The 19141-nt window shown below is 44.7% G+C and overlaps 1 protein-coding gene across 4 annotated transcripts in view; it reads right to left on the reverse strand.

Annotated features, from left to right (window-relative positions):
• The window catches only part of ROCK1 (Rho associated coiled-coil containing protein kinase 1), a 264492-nt gene that overhangs the window by 180309 nt on the left and 65042 nt on the right, over positions 1 to 19141 (reverse strand). Inside the window, exon 1 of one of the 4 annotated variants that reach the window (XM_039522155.1) lies at positions 3499 to 4558. The exons of 2 other annotated variants lie outside the window; for them this stretch is intronic. In XM_039522155.1, the coding sequence (XP_039378089.1) occupies positions 3499 to 3591 (93 nt within the window). In that variant the 5' untranslated portion in view covers positions 3592 to 4558. Of the gene's footprint in view, positions 1 to 3498; positions 4559 to 19141 lie in introns of those variants that run through there. One more of the 4 variants, XM_039522156.1, reaches the window with a different exon arrangement.

Here is a 19141-nt window from a genome sequence, read left to right on the forward strand (position 1 = left end):
AAACATAAAATAAAAAAATTTGCGTCCTGCACCTAAAAAAAAAAAAAAAAAAAAAAGTTTGATGCATTTAAACCTACATACATAGACAAATGAGTTTGGGGATTTAAGATCTTCATACAATAGATATATTACAGTTGTAGCATGCTGATACACTTTAGTCTAAGAAGAGTAGAAAAATATTTAGTACTACAAGCAGCATTAATTCTTTTACTCAAATTAAAAGCTTTTTTTTTTTTTAAATTAAAAGCATTGTGATGAGTAGCAAAAACAGCTCACGGAAGTTAACCAAAGCCTATGTAAATGAGACAGGGAGCATGTAAAGCAGACATTGTTTGTGTTAGCTCTATGAACTAGCTTTTGTTAAGCAGAAGTCTAATCCTTAAACTTTTTCCAAAAAAGAAATGTAGGCTATGTTTAGCCAGCTTCAAATGCTATTTTAAAAATAGTAAAATACGTTTTTCTGCAGAATGCATTCCTAACTCCTTTAATGCTTTTTTTTTTTTAAGCCGCAGAAAAGGTTATGCCACACAGAGTAAACCATTCAGGCCAGAAATCATGTATTTTGTTTCTGTGAAACAGCATATTAAGTTGTGGTGCTAGATGGACAAGAGTCAACACATACCCAACTTCTTATGACAACTTAATTTAGTGTAGAGATTTTAAATGCTCTGGCAGTAAGCTTTTACTAAAAAAAAGTGTCTAAAAAGCAGGGACATGAACGTCAGCATCCAGTCATTACTGATTTTATATGTAAGACACCAAAGACTTATAACCTGGTGGACTACTGTTGTATTGACACTATTAGAAAAAAGCATTTCCTGTCAGTCAGCAAAAAAAGTTTTGGACTGTATTTTTTTGTTCTCTTCAAAGGAGTGCCCACTAAGGAAAGATAAGAAACAGCTGAAAGTAAATCTCATTCTGAAATTTGCATCAAAAGAAGGTACGTTTAAAACCATGACCTATGAATCTGCAAGAGTTCAATCCAATTTATCATCTGTCCAGTAAGACCCCCAATATTAAAGAGAGTTAAGCCCCAGGATGGAGCTATGTATAGGCCCTATTGACACCACAATTAGGTCAGGGAACCTGGTTCCAACACAACTGTCCCCACTTGTGGCTCCAGACTGTAGAGCAGATGAACCAAAAGAAGGTTACAAAATATGGATAAGGTCCAGTCTACACTATAAGCTACAGCAATATTTCTTACCAAGTTCCGTGACACGCTTGCTTTCTAGACACATTGGGGTAAGCTCTTCCAATACACCTCAATTCTGCTAGTTGCAACATCCTTGCAATTCCTGTGTCACAGCTTCCATGTTGTGGCTGTAGTCAGATTTATGAGGTGGACAAGCAGATGTGCTAGTAACTTGCTCTCAAAGCTACCATAAAAACTGATAATGTTGTATACATAACGTGGGGAAAACATTTGACTTTCAGTGGTGAAAATAGGGTATCGATCACAGGTACAGCTACCCCAGGACTTAGCTTACAGTGTACATCATTATCAGTTCCCTATGTTAGCTATGAGTATAAAATTTGTTAAAAATAAGAAATTTCTGAATAGCAAGAGTAGTAGTTCTATACATGCAGAATACTATTACTCATTAGGACTTCAAATATGTTAGAATGTACAGCCATCACCCAAATATTCAAACTGCCCCAACTTGCAAGCAATAAATTGACCCTTGCATCTTTTAGAGCATGAATTTCTCAGCAATTACATGAAACAGTATCAGCTCACATATCCTGCTCCCCACTGTTCAGTACAAGATGTTTATCTGGTAGGCTAAAATACAAGATACAAGAACTTCCAAATTCCATAACTAAGTAGTAGTTTCTGCGTAGCTTACAAATTATTAACGCACTGTATTCCACCACTCACATTCTATGTACAGGTGCATATTCTGTTCAGAACCACATAGCCCAAGTTTAAAAAAGGGGCATTTTTGCCTTCATTTGAAGCTGAATCTTTCCACAACAAGAAAAGGTAACTCAATAGTTTATTATGAAAACGAGAACAATTGTGTGTATGCATAACACAGCTTTTCAAAAGCTTATCAGGTACAAAAACCTACTTCACTTGCCCTTCACCATGACAATGTTCAAAATCTAAAAATCTATTTTATTCACTTGGCATTTCACCCCAGCAAGAAGAAATTTTGCTTAACTGGCTTACTAGCTTATGTAATTTATTGTTACTACTTTTGACAACTGTAAAATTAAGGCATCCAGCCATATCTAAGTCTATTTCAGCTTTACATTACAAAGCAATCAGAAACTAACAGTACACAGGTATTAGTTTCATATGAATGTCAGCCATCAGCATTTTAGAAAATCATCTCAGGAGCTAGATCAGGGATAGGAAATCTAGGGCACGTGTCCCAAAGTCGGCACACAAGCTGATTTTCAGTGGCACTCACACTGCCCAGGAACTGGTAATCAGTCCAGGGGGCTCTGCATTTTAACTTTAATTTTAAATGACGTTTCTTAAACATTTTAAAAAATGTTATTTACTTTACATACAGCAAGAGTTTAGTTATATATTATGACTTATAGAAAAAGAACTTCTAAAAATGTTAAAATGTATTACTGGCACACGAAACCTTAAATTAGAGTGAATAAATGAACCAATTCTGAAAGGTTGCCGACCCCTGAGCTAGATATTATCTTTCATTTTAGCACATGCTACTCATTAAGACTCTGAAATGTGTCAAGACACTAAATAACTGAAGAAGCAGCATGGGCTACAGGATCAAGTAGGGGAACAGAAAACAGTGTCCCCAGTTCTCCTCCCATCACTTCAATAGGCTTACTAGGAAGTTTTGAGCAAGTCATTCAATCCCATGTCTATTTTCCCCATCTGTAAGATTGTTCATAGAATCATAGAATATCAGGGTTGGAAGGGACCTCAGGAGGTCATCTAGTCCAACCCCCTGCTCAAAGCAGGACCAATCCCCAGACAGATTGTTGTAGTAAAGGGGGTAAAAACATTGTGAAAATTAGTGAGCAGTTGCACAACACTATGTATATGAGAAGTATTAATAGCATTCAGATTCTCTAATGAAAGTGGTAATAAGTTGCATATAAGCCTCACAGTTCCCAAGAATACACTCATTTTAAAAGAGAAAATTTATACACTACGGCACATGACTATCTGCAGGACAGTATCTGGGTTTAGAAGTGGCAATAACTTGTCATCTCTTTGAACAACAAAGTTAACATTGCCGACTATAAAAGTAGTGACAGCAAAGAACTAGCACAAGACATGTATAGGAAACCTAAGGTGGAGGCGTGAAGAATAAGCAGATTCTTCAGTGCCACTGAAGCGTCTGTCATAGTTCACAGATTCACGCACACACTACAGCACTCATCCCTGGTAAACAAACGTAAGTAGGAGTTAAGTAACGCGACTAAGCAAGGCGTGTAGAATTTGGTCCTACAGGGTAGTAGAGTCACAGAAACAGGGCGCAGACGGATGTCCACGCACACGCTACTTACCAGTAAGCAGTCACAGTTCACTTCAGATTTGGGGTCCCTTAACATCACATCGATTTTTTCAAACCGAGCCTCAAAGTTTTCTCCTGTCGACATGTTTCCGAGAATAAGAGTTTTCCTTATTCTACAGCAAAGCAGGGTGAGCTACCAGGCTACGATGCTTCCTGAGAGCGAAGTAGGGGCGGGGGGGGGGAGGAAAGTCTCACGCGCTCCCCCAAAAGATTCAGAGCCGAGAGTGGGGCAGGAAGCGCTGTCCCCTCGATCCGCACACACGAGTTTCTAGGCTGCGCTCGCAACCCCGCGGGTTCCCTCGCTCCACCTCGGTCTCGCCAGCCGCATTCCCCCAGCCAGGCGGCCGCCCTCGGAACCAGCGGAGCGGTTCCTCCTCTTGCTGCTGCTCGGCACCAGCTCCCGAAGAGCAATTTCTTTTGAAGCAAAAACCACCATGAAAACAGGAAACTCCTCAGCGCCTCGGGGCTACTCCCTCCATGGAGCCCCGGGGCGGGGTGCGGGGACAGGCGCTGCCCCCGCCCTGTGCCCAAGCTGCTCCGGGCAGCGGGGTGCCAGCTGCGCAGGCCGCCCTGGTCCCCACTTCCGGGGGAGAGGCCCCCCTCGAGCGCGGCGACACCCCTCGGGCACGAGCGGCTTCAGCGGAGCGACGGCAGCATCTTCCTTCCTCGCTGCCTGCCCCCGGCTCCCCCGCGCCCCTCCTGACCGGCCCCGCAGGGACTCGCCGCCCTACTCCAGCCCCCGGCCGGGAGCTGCGCTTCAACTCGCCGCAACTTCCAGCCCTGGCCCCTCCCCCATCTCCCTCCCCCACAGACCAGTCGCGGGACGCCGCTTCTCCCGGGGAAGGGACCAAGCGAGGCTGCGGAAAGGAAAGGGCGGAAAGGAAGCGAAGCAAGGTCCGGCCGCGGCTGCCTCCGGGAATGAGGGGAAGACTCGCACAAATATGTCCGCCTTCCTGTTTAAACAGCCCGAAAGGGCCGGAACCAAACGCGCATGCGCTACGAAAGAGCGAGCGAGCGCGCGCGCGAGCGAGAGAGGGGCGGGGGAGGAAGCTCGCTTTCCCCAAGCCTACCACTCAACGGCTGCCGAGCACGCGCGAGCGAATCTCCTGCCCGCGCGTGAAGGAACTGACGGGTGGAAGCGCGCCCGCTACCCGGATGCCCACGCGCGTCCGGTTTCTTTCGCCGCTGGAGGGTACGCGAGCGATCTCTTGTGGGCCAATCACCGCTTGCGGAACGTTGAGGTGGCAGGAGGGTGAGATGCTGCAGAATCGGAGACTTGTGACACGTCTTGCCCCCTTCCCGGCCCACCCCTCGAAACTGCTGTGGAAGTTAGAGCCCGGGGTGAGCGAGGGCTTCAGGACAGGGCCCTTCTGCGGGGGGTTGTCTATTGCACAAGGCAGTTAAGTGCAGTTACAAAAAAGGAGTCGCGGCGCTAGTTTAATGGGAAACTGCAGCTGACGCAGGCTGCATTTTCAAGTGTGGACTGCTGCAGAGTTGTTCCCTTTAAAAACTGCTCATGTCGCCTTAAAAAGGATGTTGCTGTTTTGCCAGTGTGCTCTCACCCACTATGCATTTCGAGCGCGTCTCCCATTTATTATTAGAGAGGTACGTTTCTTGATTTATCTTTACACTGTCCGGAGTCTACAGATGCTGACTTTCTACTCCCATCTCCCCGAATTCAAATTTAGCGAGCAAGCAGAATTAGCAGTTGCATAAAATGCCTAGGGCACGTAGACTGGGAGTGGACATTTGGCCGGGAAGGAGTGTCCCTAGGGCAAAGTCTGCTTCCCTGAACACAATCCATACTAGTCTGCAGTTTACAATCAGCCAAGACCCACATGTAGAACAGACTGAGAAAGTAAAATTAATACATCAGGAAGTTTAGAAAGACATGTTATTGATCACCTCACCTGTGCAGTATTTCTTGCGTTGCTACTTCATTTTGACAAAGTGGAGTATCTATGAACAAATATTAATTTGGAACATAATTAAAAGGGATGTTCCTTATTAATTAATCAAGTAGTATAGCTTCATTACTGGCTACCAAATTCACAGCCATCAAAAAGATGTCATGGACCATGAAATCTGGTCTCCCCACCATTAAATCTGGTCTTATGTGTGCTTTTACCCTGTACTATACAGATTTCATGGGGGGAGCCCAGTGTTTCTCAAACTGGGAAAAGGAAGTTGGGGGGTGTCACAAGGTTATTTTAAGGGGTCACGGTATTGCCACCCTTACTTCTGTGCTGCTGGCAGCAGCTCAGTTTTCAGAGCTGGGCTCCACCCTGTCAGCAGCCTCCACTCTCCAGCTGCTCAGCTCTGAAGGCAGCACCGCCGCCAGCAGCACCACAGAAGTAAGAGTAGCAGTACAACAGCCTCTTCTATAATAACCTTGCGACCACCTCACAGCTCCTTTTTGGGCAGGACCTACATTCCCTCTAAGGTGCACACATCCACGGCCGTCCAGGAGGCCGCCAAGGGGCGCAAAGGCATGCACACTGCTGCAGTCGGGAGTGTGCTGAGGTAGGGAGTGGTGACGGGCAAGCTTGGGGCGTGCAGCAACTTCCCCGGCCCTGGGGCTGCGGAGCGGCAAGGAGAGATGCCTCTCTCCCCCTCCAGCCCTGGGGCTGCGGCGGGGCCAGATGCCTCTCCCCCCGCAGAGCTCCAGGGGCTGCAGCGGGGCCAGACACCTCTTCCCCCCACTCCCAAGAGCTTCAGGGGCTGTGGCAGGGCCAGATTTCTCTCCTCTAGCCCCTCTCCAGCCTCAGGACCAGATGCCTCTCCCACACAGACACAGCCCCAGGACTGTAGCGGGGCCAGATGCCTATCCCCCACACATACAGCCCCGGCAGGGCCAGACACCTCTCCCCCAGCCCCAGGGCTGTGGCAGGGAGAGAGGGCTGGGGTGAGTCTTCCCTCCCTACTGCAGCCCGCATCCCAACCCCCTCACCCCCCCCCGAACCCTCTGACCCAGCCTTGAGCCCGCTCCTACACTCCAAACCCCTTGGCCCCACCCTGGCCACGCATCACCTTCATATTGCTGCACATAATAACATTCATTCCACACATGGATGGGAAAAATTGGAGGGAACATTGGTCAGCACCCTACAATTAAAGAACACCTTGAAATTTCACATTTAAATAGCTGAAATCATGAAATTTACAATTTAAAAAATCCTATGACAGTGAAATTGACCAAAATGGACCATGAATTTGCTAGGGCCCTACTCATTTCATATCTTCCTGGAGAGGTCTCTGTGCATATTCAGTTGACTCCTGTTGCAGTTATAAAAACTGTTTTCATAAAACAAGTTTTATATAAGACTACTAGTCATTAGATAAGGAAAAGTTTAACGATATGATATTCTCTATCAAATGTAGAACCAATGCATTATATTTGTTTTTTTCTTAGCCATAACTGTGTACCTCCAGTGATATAAATAAATTATATAAAGTTATTGTTGAAATACACTGACTGCAGAATCCTTGTAAGGACATTTGATTTAACTCATTTCCTGCTGGCTGCTACCACAAAACCTTGAGTGCAGGGTTGGTTGTTCTTTGAAATAGTAGTATTCTGTTTGAACAACCACAGTCCAGAAAGAACATACCATGACCATGTACAAGAGGGTGTATTGTATGTGCATATTTGTGCAAGGGTTTTGTATATGATGTAGCAAGTAATCTCTCACAAATACAGCTAAAATTATCTTTATAGCCATAATAGTTAAAGAAAATGGCAGTTAAAGTGTACATTTTTTAAAAATCTGAAAGGGACAGATTCAGCTACAAAGACCTCAGAAAGAAGACAAATTGTAATTTAAAGAGCAGACACTGATGGCATACAGCAGTGGTTTTCTAACTTTTTTTCTGAGGACCCAGTTGAAGAAAATTGTTGATGCCCACAACCCAACAGAGCTGGGAATGAGGGGTTTGGGGTATGGGAGGGGCTCAAGGCTGGAGCAGAGGGTTGGGGTGTGGGGGTGAGGGCTGCGGGGTGGGGCTGGGAATGAGGGGTTCAGGGGTGGGAGGGAGCTCTGGGCTAGGGCAGGGGGTTGTGGTGCGGGAGGTCAGGGCTCTGGGCTGGGGGTGCAGCTTTGGGGTGGGGCCAGGGATGAGGGTTGGTGGAGGAGGAGCTCCGGGTTTGGGGGGGCTCAGGACTGGGGCAGGGGTGTGGAAGGGGGTCAGGGGTGCAGGCTCTGGGGTAGAGCCGGGATGAGGGGTTTGGGGTGCAGGAAGGGGTTCCAGGTTAGGGGGGCGCAGGGATGAGGCAGGGGATTGGGGCACAGACTTACCTCCGGCATCTCCTGGTCAGAAGTGCAGCTGAGGTGCAGAGGCAGGCCTGTCCTGGCACCACGGACTGCACTGCACCCCGGAACCAGCCAGCAGCAAGTCCAGCTCCTAGGCGAAGGTACACAAGCAGCTTCACGCTGCTCTCGCCTGCAGGCACCAACCGCCCCCCCCCCCCCCGTGCTCGGGTTGGGGGCAGGGCACGGAGCCCCATGGCCCCCCTGCCTAGAAACTGGACCTGCTGCTGGCTGCTTCCAGAGCACAGCACGGTGTCGGAACAGAGAGGCACTAGCCTGCCTTAGCTGGGCAGTATCGCTGATGGCATTTTAACGTCCCGGTCGGCGGTGCTGATTAGAGCCGCAAGGGTCCCTGGGTGCTGAGCAAGGCCACCCAGTGCCTTACATGCCACGACCCAGTACTGGGTCAGGACCCGAACTTTGAAGAACACTGGCATAGAGCCATCAGGTCTACACACAGGAGACTCATTAGTAACCTAAATAGTGTAATAGGTCCCACCCTGCAAAGAGACACTCATGCATACATGTGTAATTTCATTGGAGCTACTTGCATGTATAGAATTAAGTGCATGCATGTTTGCAGCATTGGAACCTTAGCTATTATGTCAAGTCTGTAACTAACAGTCAGCCATCTCCTGAGCACCCCGTCCCTGGCCACAGGGGGCACTACAGCATCCTGCCTCTTGTTTTCTGTCTTCAGGGCCCCTTACAAAGTTCACACTCTTTCTTATGGCTAATATCACCCTTGCCTGGGGCTGGTTTAATAACAGAAACAGTTCAAAATTATCCCCAGGGTCCCAAAATAAACTCCAACATTGCAACACAAAAGTTCATACTCAGCTCTGGCATCTCCTACCACAGCCAGAGCTCATCTTCTGTCCCAGTCTGCTCTTCATGAAGCTGTCACTTCCAGCTTTTCCTAGCTAGGGTTCAACCTTCTGCTCTGACTGCTAGGCCCAGACTCTTCTCCCAGGCAAGGACTCCTTTGCCACACCTTTCTTTTCTATGCTGAAGTAGACTTGACTGAGGGTACGTCTACAGTACGAAATTAATTCGAACTTATTTTATTCGAATTTTCGGAAGCAATTTTATACATTCGGTGTTGTGTGTCCCTGCTAAAGCATGTGAATTCGGCAGAGTGCGTCCACAGTACCAAGGCTAGCATCAAATGTCGGAGCGGTGCATTGTGAGAAGCTATCCCATAGTTCCCGCAGTCTCTGCTGCCCATTGGAATTGTGGGTTAAGCTCCCAGTGCATGATGGGGCAAAAACATTGTCGCGGGTGTTTCTGGGTGTGTGCCGTCACTCACTCCTCCTTCCGTGAAAGCTACAGCAGACGCCATACTGCCAGCAGACAGCGCAGCACGGTGCACCACCTGTCTCCTGGTACTATGAATCCACCTCGCATGTCCTCTCGTCTTTCTATCTACTCTTTCATCTAACCATTTCTCGCCTTTTTTGGCTACTATGAACAGAGCTGCACAGCTTCCGCCACTTTTTCCATGTTGTCTGTCCTGGGCTCCCGTGGAAGCTACAGACGGCAACAATTCCCCGCTGTTTTTCGGCCATCTCTACTGCTCCCTGTCTGGTTTTCTTTGGTTGGCCCCTGGCCTCTAATTAGGCTTAGTGGTCTGCTGTGAGCTATGTTTTTGGAACTTGGAAACAGCCTGGTGCAAAGCTATTACCCCTTCACTGTCCCAGACCTTCCTGCCTCCCCACCTTCGCTGAGCTCTCCTTTTATAACAGGCCTTGTTTCCCTTATTGGTTGCAGCTGAAGGTGCTTGCCTCCATGATTGGCAATTGTGGCAGCTGCATGGGAGTGTGGTCAGGCTGCTTGCCTGTAGGCAGGAGAGGATCCCCTCTCCCTTCTGCCTCTGCACAGTGTGGGGTTTGTAGGCTCCATTACATCCACGGTCACCCATACATTTTTCCCTTATCTCTAGTGTACCTACTTTGTACAAGCAGCAGAGTCCTGTGGCGCCTTATAGACTAACAGACGTATTGGAGCATGAGCTTTCGTGGGTGAATACATGCATCCGACAAAGGGAGTATTCACCCACGAAAGCTCATGCTCCAATATGTCTGTTAGTCTATAAGGTGCCACAGGACTCTTTGCTGCTTTTACAGACCCAGACTAACATGGCTACCCCTCTGATACTTGACTACTTTGTACAGCAAGCCTTCCCTCCATAGCATGTCATATGCCTTGTATGTATCTATGCCTTGTATCATATGTATCTAGAAAGACAGCAATCATGAAACCCTTGTGCCTCAGACTTTTTTGTATTTCAGTTTATAACTTAGTAATGTGATCAGTGATGCATCTTCCTCTCCTAAAATCACTCTGCACCATATCTGTAATACCATTATTTTCCAGATAGACAACCAATCTTTCATTCACCATTCTCTCTGTAATTTTGCCCAGACTAGACCTAAGGGCAATTGGTCTATGGACATCCACTTCTGTGGATAGTTTGCCTCATTTTTGTATTGGAATTACTACCATAGGTGCTGAGTTTTTCTTTTCTCCCCTGGGGTGCTCCCCCCGTCACTCTGCCCAGGGGCCTTGCCCCCACTCTACCCCTCCTCCAAAGCCCTGTTCTCACTCTGCCTTCCTCCACCCTTGCGCCGTCCCCCTCCCCAAAACCCCACCCTCTCTTCTGCTTCTTCCCACCCCTGCTCTGCCCCCTTCCTGAGGTACCCACCCGCTCGCTGCTCTCTGCCCTCCCCAAGCCCCTCCGCCAGCCGCCAAACAGCTAATTGGGGGTGCCGCCAAACCATTGTGGCTGGTGGGTGCTCAGCACCCCCATTTTTTTCGATGGGTGCTCTAGCCCCAGAGCACCCACAGAGTTGGCACCTATGATTACTACTGCATGTTTCCATCCTACCCCAGTATCACTCCTTTTCCCCCATATAGTATTAAATAATTGCAATAACCCTCAAACTGCTTTTGAAGAGATATTTAAACCTTATGTTACATATATTATCTCTACCTGGGGCTGTGTTCTTGCTGATATCAATAGCTTTTCCAGGTTCTTGCATACAAAACCATTCATTCAGTACAGTATCTTCATGTTTACCCCAACTGCATAATAGATCATGATTCTCTTCAATGAATTGTCTTTTAATTTGGAGAAAAACTTCAGTTTGGTTTTCAACATTACATACCCCTCAAAGTTTCTGCTAAAACTTCTGCTCTCTAATAATCAGAATTCGTAACTATGTTATGAGTCCCAACAAGACCTGGGATGTGACTACTCAGTCGGAATTCCATTCATTTTCCAATTTGCTTGTATATTTCTGATGTTGTAATATCTTTGTTTTTCTGCCTACAGAACTTCCTCCAACTGATTTTTTAAAATATTTTTTGTGTTGTAGCCTTACTTGTTTTATAGTTCATTAGATCTTCACTATTCATTGCATTTTTTGTAGACTTGGTTCCTTTTTTTAACTGCTATTTTGCACTACTCATTCCACCATGAAAGTGAGTTTTCAGTTTGGGGGTACTTCAGTATCCTAATTATGGCTACAGTAGCTGCTGCTATTAATCCCTTTGATATATTATAATTGAAATTCTCTATAACATCATTCACACGATGATTATTCACAAATTCAGTACATTTACTTGTACAATTGCTTTCTTAAAATTCCAGGTGAGAAATTTTCCCTTACCTTCAACCTGACCTTGCCCTTGAAAAGTATAAAGAATTGATCACTTCCCATTCCTTGTTCCTTATATATTTCCCAGTTACATTTACTTTCAATACTGCTGTTATAATTCTCAGGTCTAAGCAGGAAAAGCTAGCATCTATGGCAGGGGTGGGCAAACTTTTTGGCCTGAGGGCCACATCTGGGTATGGAAATTGTATGGCGGGCCATGAATGCTCACAAAATTGGGGGTTGTGGGAGGGGGTGAGGGCTCTTGGGTGGGGCCAGAAATGAGGAGTTATGGGTACAGGATGGGGCTCCGGACTGGGGCAGGTGGTTGGGGTGCAGGCAGGGGGTGGGGGCTCCGGCTGGGGGTGCGGGCTCTGGGGTTGGGCTGGGGATGCTGGAGGGTGCTCTAGGCTGGGACTGAGGGGTTCAGAAGGTGAGAGGGGGATCAGGGCTGGGGCAGGGGGTTGGGGCGTGGGAGGGAGTCAAGGGTCCAGGCTCCGGGCAACACTTACCTCAAGCAGCTCCCAGAAACAGTGTCATGCCTCCATTCTAGCTCCTACACTGAGCTGCAGCCAGGCGGCTCTGTGTGCTGCCCTGCCCCGCAGCACTCACTGGACATAGTTCCTGGCCAATGGGAGCTGTGGGGACAGCGCTTGGGGTAGGGGCAGTGTGCGGAGCTTCCTGGCTGCCCCTATGTGTAGTAGCCAGAGCAGGGACATGCTGCTGCTTCTGGAAGCTGCGCGGAGTGGGGCAAGCCCCTGACTCTACTCCTTGGCTGGCGCACCAGAGCGGGGCGAGCCCTGGACCTTGCTCCCCCAGCGGGAGCTTGAGGGCTGGATTAAAATGTCTGGAGGGCTGGATGCGGCCCCCAGGCCATAGTTTGCCCACCCATGATCTAGGGTATTAAATCAAGATGTGATGCCATCGTTTAAAGCCAGTAGATTTCATTGATGAAAATATTTTTCTAAGCATGCATCATTTTCATCAGTTGTCTTACTTCCCCACAATGTATTATGACTAATTAGGTCACTGTATACAATATATGCTCTTTTAGCATTCTTTACTATTTCTTGTAGCTCCAAACCTTCTAATTTCCCACATGGTTATAGATATTATAAATCCTTAAAGTAGTATTACTCTTCTGCATTGGGATCTCAACAGCATATTTTAGAGCTCTTCATTCTTTACTGCTATATAGTTTAATCTTTCCCTTATCAAAGTACAAATGCTTCCTCCTATTCTTAGTTTTTGGTCTTGCCCAAAGGCAATGTACCCTGGAATTTTAAAAGCAATTTTAAATGTTTTCTGGATACATATGACATCTGGTTTAGTTTTCATTTCCAGGATATTTTCTTTTAGTTCTTGACCATGTGCTATCAGACTGTGCTCACTCCAACAAAAGACTGAGATCCCCATACTAATTATATTTTCCCCTTAACTTTATTCAAAATTGCATGAATTCAGTCCATTGACAAGCTGCTAATGTACAAGTATTTTTCCACTGCCCTTGCTATAATTTCTGATTTTTTCCACAGTCTGTGATGTACAGTGTATCACTTCTATCATTAATGCAATAAACCTTTCTTTTTTCATTAATCGTAGTCTATTCATTCCACAGTATTTATCATATTCCTTATAGAATGCGGCTGTTTCTGCAGTTCCCCTTTTCTTGTGCTGGTTGTTTCTTCCTTCTCCACATGATGCTTTGAGAGTCTTCTTACAGTTTCTGTATAAGGTATGTTATTAACAATTTTTTCTTTTGTAACTCTTTAGCTTGCCTTAAGACACCCTCTATATGCCAGAATTTGGGTACCACTGGAGTTACTACATTTGACCTCTGTCCCTTCTGTACAATTTTCATAGGCTCTCTTCCACACATTGACTGCATCTTCTTTTGCCTTTACAAACAGCTGCTACATACCCATACCTGTTGATGCTTTTAACAGGTTAAGGGAGGGGGATATATGACTTGGTTCTGAATATCTGAAACCCTAGTGACAGGTTTCAGAGTGGTAGCTGTGTTAGTCTGTAACCCTAGTGTTAATTTCTCAGGTAGGGTTTCTCCCTCAAATGTGATGGCTTGCTTTCCTCTCTTTCACTAATTAATCACTTATTTACTAACACTTGATCTTTTATGCTTTTGATTATCTCATCATTGGTCAGTTTTAATGGCACTCCATATATTAACCCTTTATTTCAGTCATCTTTGGTAGCTGGCAATTTATTTTAACTTTGCCTAGTATTTTAGTTTTTAGCAGTTTATTAGCTTGCTCTTTGTTTTACATTCAACTAAAAGATTACCATACTATACCCTTCTATTTTCTCCCCCACCCTCTTTGTATTCATTCTCCCTCTTTAATAAACTCTTCAGTTTCACAGTGACTTTGAGGTCAGAAAAATCCTCCATCTTCCACTAGCCCACCCTAGCCACACCAGCCCACCTTTCTTTTCCTGTTACCCTCTAGTTCTTTAAAGGGAACACCTGGTCCTCTAACAGGCTTCATAGGGACTTGTTAATGAGCTACAGTTGGGCTGGAGTAGTTCTCTCTTAAAGGGCCAGTCCACCCTGTGACAAAATCCCAAAAAGTAGAGTCAGTTTAATAAAATTGAATATAATTGTTTTTACCTAGTCTGATGTAAGCTGAAAATTGGTCATTTCCTCTTCCGGCATTTGTTGCTTCACTTACTTTAGAATTTAGCTAACTTTTGTTGAGTGAAATGGAAGTTACTCAACATACATATGCCCTGATAACACTGAAGAGATGAAGCAAGCCAATGTGAGAGATAAACCTTCCTGTGTCTGAAAGCACATATTGTCTACTAATAAAAAGACATCTTGTATGTAACCAAATAGCCATGCCTCTTAGTCAAAGAAGTTAATATTCTTAGGAAAGCAGAAATCACTGCTTTTACATTCATTTAGTCATGCCTATATTTTCTGTAGTATGTTTTAGGTGTTGTGGTTTTAATGTGGTACAAAGTATAAAAGTTAAAATGAGTGCTAATTGTAAGATGAAGAGTGCATTTTCCACTGCATGTAGTTTTCCTTGACTGATATAAAAAAAAATCAGTGAAATATAAAAACATTCCCTTGGCTTCCCCTACAAAGATGATAACGTACCCTGTGATAAATTACTTGTATATAGTGCTGGTCATACAGATGATGCTCCTGCATACTGTACAATAATCAGACTAACAAAAACAATAACACAGTTTTAGATAAATGAAATTTCAGGGAAGAGTTAGCAAAAAAGAAACAAAGCTGAGGTAGATTAAAGACTAAATTGGCAAATGCTGCCTGGGCCCTCCCTGACTTGGGTTCTACTGTGGCCACCATCTCACGAAAGGCCAGTAAGGATTAAGTCAAAGACCTTGTCTTTAACTGGCCTGCTAGGTTTTTTGGAGGCTGGCCCTTCAAAGAAAGAGAAGAGATTGGGGTCTACATTTTCTAAGGCTAAGTTAATAATGTAATTACTGACTTCAGTGTGATTATTTGAGGACAAATCAGGCCAAATATTAGACCAAGTCACTCATGTGTAGTCTACCTTCAGCTTCAACTCCCTGTTTAGTTATCATGAAATCAGAAGTAATAAATTCACATGAAACCAGTTCTCTGTTTTTCGCTTTCCACCCTGGGTTCCCACAGAATACTGAATTAAGTTCCAGGTCTTTGTCCTTACCTTCAAGGCACTCCATAGCCTGGACCAGCCAGCATAAGAACATAAGAATGGACATACTGGGTTAGACCAATGGTCCATCTAGCCCAGTATCCTGTCTTCCGATAGCAGCCAATGCCAGGTGTTTCAGAGGGAATGAACAGAACAGGAAATCATCAAGTGATCCATCCCATATCCATCATATCTATATCAAGAGACTGCCAAAAGCTCTGGGTTGAAGACCATGGCTGACCAATCCACTCCTCAATCCCACTTGAACTTTCTGCCATAAGGATAAAGCTTGTCTGCACCAGAAGACAAAGCTTTATTAGAAGCTGGTCCAAGATTGCAGAATGAATTCCCACAGTAACTAAGGACCAATAGAACCTCCCAACCTTCTGCTCCAAGTCCAAGATGCACTTCTTCAAACTTGCCTTCTCTAACAAACACATAGCAGCATGTGCATTTAAAACAAACAAACAAACAAACAAAAAGAAACACACAGCTTACCAAAACACTCCACTATTCATACAATTCTCCCTCCAGGGAAAGGATGAGAAAGAAAACAAAAGCTTACACGTAAGAGATGTTAGTCACATCACTTAATGTACAGCTGGAAGGCCTGCAGCTACTATAATGTTGAGGGTGGTAAAAGAAGCTACGGAGACTAGAACAGCACTGACCTAAATAGTAAATGAGCCATAAAGAAGATTTAATTATTAAAGTTTAAAGTTTAAAAAAAAAACCTTGGCATGGATTTATCCATTGAGGACTAGTAGCTTTCATATATTTGAAGACATTTTGTTTACAAATAAAGTTAACATCTGAAAATGCTGTTTTGCACATATACATTTTGCTTTTTTTTTTTAATAAGTTTAATAAAGATAGAAGGTTCTAGGTACATGAACTCATACACAGCCAATGCATCAGATATTTAAGTAGAGCTGCACTCTTCTTATCTGCATTACCAAAATAAAGGCTGTTACAACATGACAGCACCCTGGTTTCTGTAGAAAAATAAGTGACAGAATCAGAGCTTATTTTAAATGTTAACTATTCCTGAACTATTCCTGACAAAATCTCTCTTGCTGGTGCAGTATGTAAGTGTGCACATACTTTCTGTTCCCATATGGTGTTTTGGAACTGAGACTGAATAAGGGCTTGAGTGAAGTGTTTCCCTTGACTTAAATGGACATTGGACCAGGACCTTAATAAGTAAGAAACATAATGTAGCTGTGTTTATTTGTAGAACTGACTATAAATATCTCTGTTTTTGTTAAGTCCTTTTAAAAGTGTGTATACATATATGTACTTTATGTATGCAATATGAATTATTATCTTGCAGCTAATCCTGTTCCCAGTGAAGTCAACGGGAACAGGACTGGGAGCCCACTGTATGGAGGTGCCAATAGTTATGTTTTTAACATTACACAAAGAAAATACTAACAAACAGACAGGAACTGCAATACTACATTAGATCCATGGTCTGTTTAGTCCAGTGTCCCATCTCCAAGAATGGTCATTACCAGATACTTCAGAGGAAGGTGCAAGAAACTCCACAATAGAATAACCTGTCCATAGGACTAGTTCAGTCTATGCTAGAAAGGTGTACTGCTTTAACTATACTGATGTAAAAGTGTTTATTACAAGAAGGGGAATAAACTATACCAATATAAGGCACCTTTGTACCAATATGACTGCATCCACACTAAGGGTGGTACCAACCAGTATAACTATTTTGGTAAAAACAAAACAAAACAAAAAAACCCACCACCACACCCATATGCAAACTAGTTATACCAGTACGGATCCCTGTGGCAACTACAACAATTGCTTACATGGATATTATGAGAAAAGTATTTAATGCATCATTTCAGTTTAGCAATAGGAAACTACGAGTGTAAGAACTTTGTGACCAGCCAGATCTCTATGGATCACTGCTAAGTGTTCCGTGGACACAACTGATTCATACATCAAAGATTGAGAAACACTGACTAAACTGGAGATATTGGACCATACAATCACAGGCAGAACTACCAACATTTTACTAAGATTGCCACTCTGATCTCACTCTGCTGGGAATTTCAAAGCCTATTTTCTCTCCAATCAGAACTTTACTTAGTCTGATATAAAATCAGAATATCACAATTGCTGGCATCATCTGGTCTATCTTTTTGTAAAACAATTTTGAAATTGTAGAGATACTAAAAGTTACAGAAAAACAAGATACAGGAATATTTTATATTCCAATTGGTAAGGCTAATGAGATAGATATCTGGAACTTTCTTTATGCTAGAGTATTTGCCAGAGTTTACTGGATGCATCCAAAAAAACAGAAGTATTTATCTCTTGTCATATCATATTTTACATTTATAACTTTCAGTAGTTTAGCAGATATCTACTGCTTTAGTTAATGTTAACTGAATCTTGTAACAATCATTCTTTCAAACTACAAACAACACTGTCCTTTATCCGAGACTATGTTCTCCAAAGTTATATGATTACTTTGAAGGTCAGTTATATAGTGATATATAGTCTCACTTTATTGCTGGACACAGATTAATATCAATATTATTCATATGTTATATTATTTCTTGGGGTCAAGTTTCTGTAAAACCGCATGAAATATTAATGTGTTATATGCTTCCATTTCTATTTCTTCCATTACATCCCATACTTCAAAGAAATCTTAAGCTTCCATGGCTTTTCCTCTGACTCCGCAGCTATTAAATAAAATCAGAAAGTATGGTCTGAATTTTCTCCCTTGTTTCTGAAGGCACACTGCCTTTAACTTTAATTTACATTCCCCCCCATCCAAATCCTGCCTTATTTTCTGCTATTTTATCTGTCCTTTTTCTCCTTTGATTTCTGTTATTGACATTTGTTTTGCTTTTTCTTATTAGACCTCTGCTTGCTCTGCATTTTTTTCGACCCTCACACACAGATGTATTCATTCTCTAAACTCATGCATTTTTCCTTCCCTCTCTTTCACATAGCCACTCATTCATTATCACCCAGTTAACCACATCTAATAAGACATCTATATTCAAGTACCTATAGTCACTCAGCCACACATATACTCACCAACACATGCATCTAATCTCCCAGCCATATAGCTCCGTACACATGCCCTGGATGCGGGGGAGGGGTGCTGGGGTGCCTAAGAGCAGCCCCCATCCCATGTCCCCTCCCCCCTGGAGCACTCTGCCCAGGGCACGTGGAAGGTCTGGGGCTGTCCTAGCAGCCTGGGTGGCTCTTACTACTGTCCAGCTCTAGCTTCTGGTCCCCCACTTCTGCCTCCCCCCCACCAGGAAGAGACTGGCACCATCCCTGAGCCTCAGGCAGGCGCAGAGCAGAACCACAGAGAATCAGGGACAACCGGACAAATGCTGTCCCGGCATAGGCGCTGACTCCAGGGGTACTCCAGGAGCACCCATGGATAAAATTAGCAGCCAAGCTCCTCTCCTCCCCCACCCTGACTCTTGCCTGCCAGCAGCCTTTCTGGTTAACTCCTCCCCTTCTCTTCCAGGGCCTCCCACCCACCACAGATCAGCTGTTCTGCAGTGTGCAGGAGACGCTGGGAGAGAGGGGGAGGAGCAGGGATGGGGCATACTCAAGGAAGGGGATGGAACTGGGGAGGAAAAGGTGGGGCAGGAGTGGGGCCTTGGGGAAAGAAGTGGAGTGGGGGTTGAGCTTGGAAGCCGTCGCCTGTGTGTCCCAGAGTTATTCAGTCCAGGATTGGGACTCGAAATGTACAATTAGGTATGGGAGGTCACCCTAGTCTGAGCCCTGAAACGTAATCACTTGGATGGTCCAGCTCTGGAGGGATGAAGGGGGGTCGGGAACCTCAGAAAGGAATTACTCCAGCAGCCTGACTTTGAGGCAGGGGAGGTGGGCAAAGGAGTACCAGAAGCCACACAAAGGAGCCACTATATTTACCTGGATAGACAGAGAGAGGGCTCAGCTTCTCAGAGAAACAATTTTAGCAGCCTGGGTTGGTGGTGGGGTCCCAACCC

The sequence above is a fragment of the Mauremys reevesii genome, linkage group 2 (genome assembly GCF_016161935.1).
Source record: "Mauremys reevesii isolate NIE-2019 linkage group 2, ASM1616193v1, whole genome shotgun sequence".
In the NCBI taxonomy this organism is placed as follows: domain Eukaryota; kingdom Metazoa; phylum Chordata; order Testudines; family Geoemydidae; genus Mauremys; species Mauremys reevesii.